The 3,851-nt window shown below is 32.3% G+C and overlaps 1 protein-coding gene across 1 annotated transcript; it reads right to left on the bottom strand.

The window, feature by feature from the left end:
• Positions 1-1,856: 1,856 nt before the first annotated feature.
• On the bottom strand, positions 1,857-2,366 carry LOC143583944 (uncharacterized). Its single transcript, XM_077066117.1, has one exon. The coding sequence runs from the start codon at positions 2,364-2,366 to the stop codon at positions 1,857-1,859; it is 510 nt and encodes a 169-aa protein (XP_076922232.1).
• Between the last annotated feature and the right edge of the window lie 1,485 nt (positions 2,367-3,851).

The raw sequence follows: 3,851 nt of genomic DNA, 5'->3' as shown, positions 1-3,851 counted from the left end.
TCATTTTATAGAACTTGACATGAACATTAAAATTTGTATGAATCACCTAAAAAGCAAGATAATATTAAAATTTGTATGAATCATATTATGTGAAAGAAACGAAAAGGTTGAAACTTTACCACTAGCTGAGAGTTAATAGCAAGAACCACTATAGTAACTCCTATAGCCTTCAAAGCCTCAATATGATACAGGGCCTACACATTTTTGTGAATAATAATATATATAAGTTTCATATTATCAAGCAATAGGAAAGTGGCAAGCAAAAACTAACGATCGATGACCTACAAGGTCTCCAAATGTTGTTTTTTTTGGACTTTAATGTTTGTGTTTTATTTTAATTTTTATTTCTTTCTTTGCAGGACTGACAAATGGGCTGAAATGGAATTCGGGACTAAGTGGGGGAGATAAAGGAAGAAATTTTTTTTTCGGATATCGGATCCCACCAAGGAGAAACATGGCATGTATCCGCCTACTGGTGAACGTATGTCTCATTCTTTGTTAACGACTAATATGCCCTTTAGTCCTATTATAAAATAGGACAAGTGTATATATGTTTTTTTAAATGACGATGAAGATGTTCAAATAGGTAAATGGTAAAATGAAATTCTATACTATAAAAATGAAACTTTCAAATAAAAATTAAATAATTGACATCTTAATATTTTTAACATACACATAATGCATAGTTAATAAACTGCAAATTTTATAATTTAATACATTAATATTTAGGTTATCCTCTTGGGCTATAACTTATATATATATTAAAATTTTTGGCTTTTACTTTCTACTGATTAATTAATAAAATGGAAACCGTTTCAGTGAAAACAGATTTGCATTTTGTGATGCTGCTCCGACTCCATCTCTTTCAGCCGGAGATTACCTAACGAGTTTAAGAACCACATCTGAAACAATCTCTAGGCATGATGTGCTCAACTACAGCACAAAAGAATATTCTATCGAGCTCAAGCCATTATTCTCAGCTTTCCAACCAAGACCGTTTATTGAAATTAGGGCTTTTGTGTGTGTGTTGGGATTTATTCATGTGTGGTGCTATTGTATAGTCTAATGTAAAGATGAAATCTTTATTGCTGCTCAACACCACATAATTTTGGTTGTGTAGGTGATTCATTTTGTAAACGAGAGTTTGCAAACTTTGGCTGGAAATGGTACCAAAATTTTTCATATTATAAAGAGGGAGGAAAAGGAACTAGCTAGGCAAGATTTAGCCAAGATGATATATGAGTATTATAACGTCGTTAAGTCCCTTTTAACGAGGGACCATTGGGGGCAACGTTTTTAAATTAGGAACCAGGGCCGTCTCCGAGAATACAAAAAAAAAAACCAAGGCCCAGGACATAAAAAAACAAAAGGCCCTAAAATACAAAAAAAAAAGTATTTTTTAGCAAAAGATCCAACAAAAGTACTTAAACGAATCGTGATGCTCTTTTGGCATTTTTGGAAGCAAAGCCCTCGATTAACTCTTTGTAATCCATGGTCTCTAAAACATCGTTTAATAGAAATAATCGCCAATCCATTAAGTTTTTCTTGGGAATTGATTATCGTAAATATGTCTTCAACAACTTCAACTTTGAAAAACTTCGTTCTGCCGATGCCACTGTTACCGGAATAGTCAACAACACTCTATATGCAACTAATGCATTAGGGTAAGAATCCACCTGTTTCATATTGTTTAAAGTATCAAAAGTATTAAAAATTTGACAAGGTAAAAAAATAATAAAATAATGCATTAGCATAAACGAACCTGTTTCAGACTGTTTAAAATATCTAAAGGACTTATAACATCACTAGGTAAAAAGGTCTCAAACAACTTCAACTCTCCATAAGGTTCTTCAGCATCAATCATATTCTTCACCATTCTTCAATGCATCTTGAAGAGAATAAAAACACGATTTAAGATCTTTTTCTCCAATTTCCCTCAACTTTTTAGGAAACAAAAAACCAAATAGTTTTTCGTATTGTTGGTATTGTTCAAATCTCTTTTCAATAGATGAAATCGCTTGATCAACAATACAAAAAAAGTAATTGACTCTAAAATCCTCCTCCGCTGAAAATAAAACATCTTCTGCATTTGAAGTCTCCCCAAATTGTTTTTTCCTTCGAATCAGACGCCTTTGATTGAATATTGGATCAACACCCAATTCAATTGCAATTTCCTTAGCTTCATTGATCGCCTTAGACAACCCCACTTCTCTATATTTCTTGAAGTAATTTATCAACTTCTTCACTTGATCAGTAGCATCATCAATTATCATATCCTTGGATTGCAACTTTTGACACACCACATTCACGTTTTGTGACACCCCAAAACCAGGGCTCAACGAAAAGTTGGATTTACACAAAAACATAGCCTCTTTATTGATAAGCACAGCGGAAGTCTCAAGTATTTATTTAGAAACAAATGTGTGACACCCCAAAACCGGGGCTCAACGAAAAGTTGGATTTACACAAAAACATAGCCTCTTTATTGATAAGCACAGCGGAAGTCTCAAGTATTTATTTAGAAACAAATGTACAACAAACTTGAACGAGGCTATGTTTATCAGAGTTCCTTGTGCCAAATACTGCTCGTGCCAAATAGCCACATGATGCCTTCTACGACACTTACTACTTTATCCTAAAATACATGCTAAAACAAGTCAGCTTTCGCTGGTGAGTTCTAAGTTTATAATTAATAAACAATAAAGTATAAAATGCTTTAATACGTAAAATAAGTTTGGCACTGAAATTTATATCAAGGTCACAGTTATAGATTCTTAAGCCGCTTGTCTGGTTTCGGTTACCTATTAGAGTCACCCACCCTACGGTAACCTCTACCTAAGCGTTGATGGATTTTGGTTATCTATTAAAGCCACCAGCTCTACGATAACCTTACCCTTTACTCGTCAACTCCAATGTAGTCCAGCTACTGAAGTCTGGAGACCTCTTAGCTCTCAGTGTTACGCTGTACATGTACACAAATACCCCAAAGCCTTAAGGTCTTACATGCGGATTATCCAGCCCGTAGGCCCCGTGGTATAATACCACTCATAAAAACATTTCAATTTAATTTCCTTATGACCGTGCCAAGTCATTTCAATTTGTTTTTATACGTTTCTAAAATCAATGTTTGTATGTAACAGTGCTAGTTTTGTTAAAACCATTTTATAACTTTAAACAGACATTTAAAACAAGTGAAGATGAGACCATAGGGATTTGAAAAGCATATGGTCTATATAAATAATTATTTTAAGCATTTATATGTTTTATATAAATATAAGTTTGTGTGCATCTCGACTCAAATAATTAAAAATGCGGAGTCTTAGAAAATAATAATTTTATTACGAGATACTAAACGAGCATGTATCTCAGCCCAGAAATAATATTTAAAAATAGGAAAGGTCAAATAACTCACCTATTATATGTTAATGCTAGTCCAAGCCTTGTAGTTAATTAGTATCGTCTTTTATTTTTACAAAAATGTCGTCAGAGTTGACATACCTGAATACATACCAGTAATACTCTAAGTTATCTAACGAGTCATTAAATACTAAGATAACCTACTAACTAATTGACACAATCTGTAAAGATAATCTTCTTATTTATAAACCGCTTGAATGTATATGAACTTATTTCTCATATATAAAACATGGTTATATCAGTTTGGTGTCAACGTAACTTTTTATGTATTATACAATCTATTTGTTTACATCTTTATTTAATTATCTTCTTGATGGCTTTTACCATTGTTATATATTATAAAACTCATTTTTAACAACTATATATAATTGAAAATTAAACTTTTGATCAATAGTCAATATTAACTATTCAATATTTTTATCAAATTTCATAAT

This window comes from Bidens hawaiensis, unplaced genomic scaffold, assembly GCF_021521415.1.
Source record: "Bidens hawaiensis isolate Kalapana, Puna unplaced genomic scaffold, B.hawaiensis_p1.1 tig00001521_1, whole genome shotgun sequence".
NCBI classification, from domain to species: domain Eukaryota; kingdom Viridiplantae; phylum Streptophyta; class Magnoliopsida; order Asterales; family Asteraceae; genus Bidens; species Bidens hawaiensis.
Note: the sequence above shows the minus strand (reverse complement) of the source record. Positions and strands in the feature narration are given on the sequence as shown.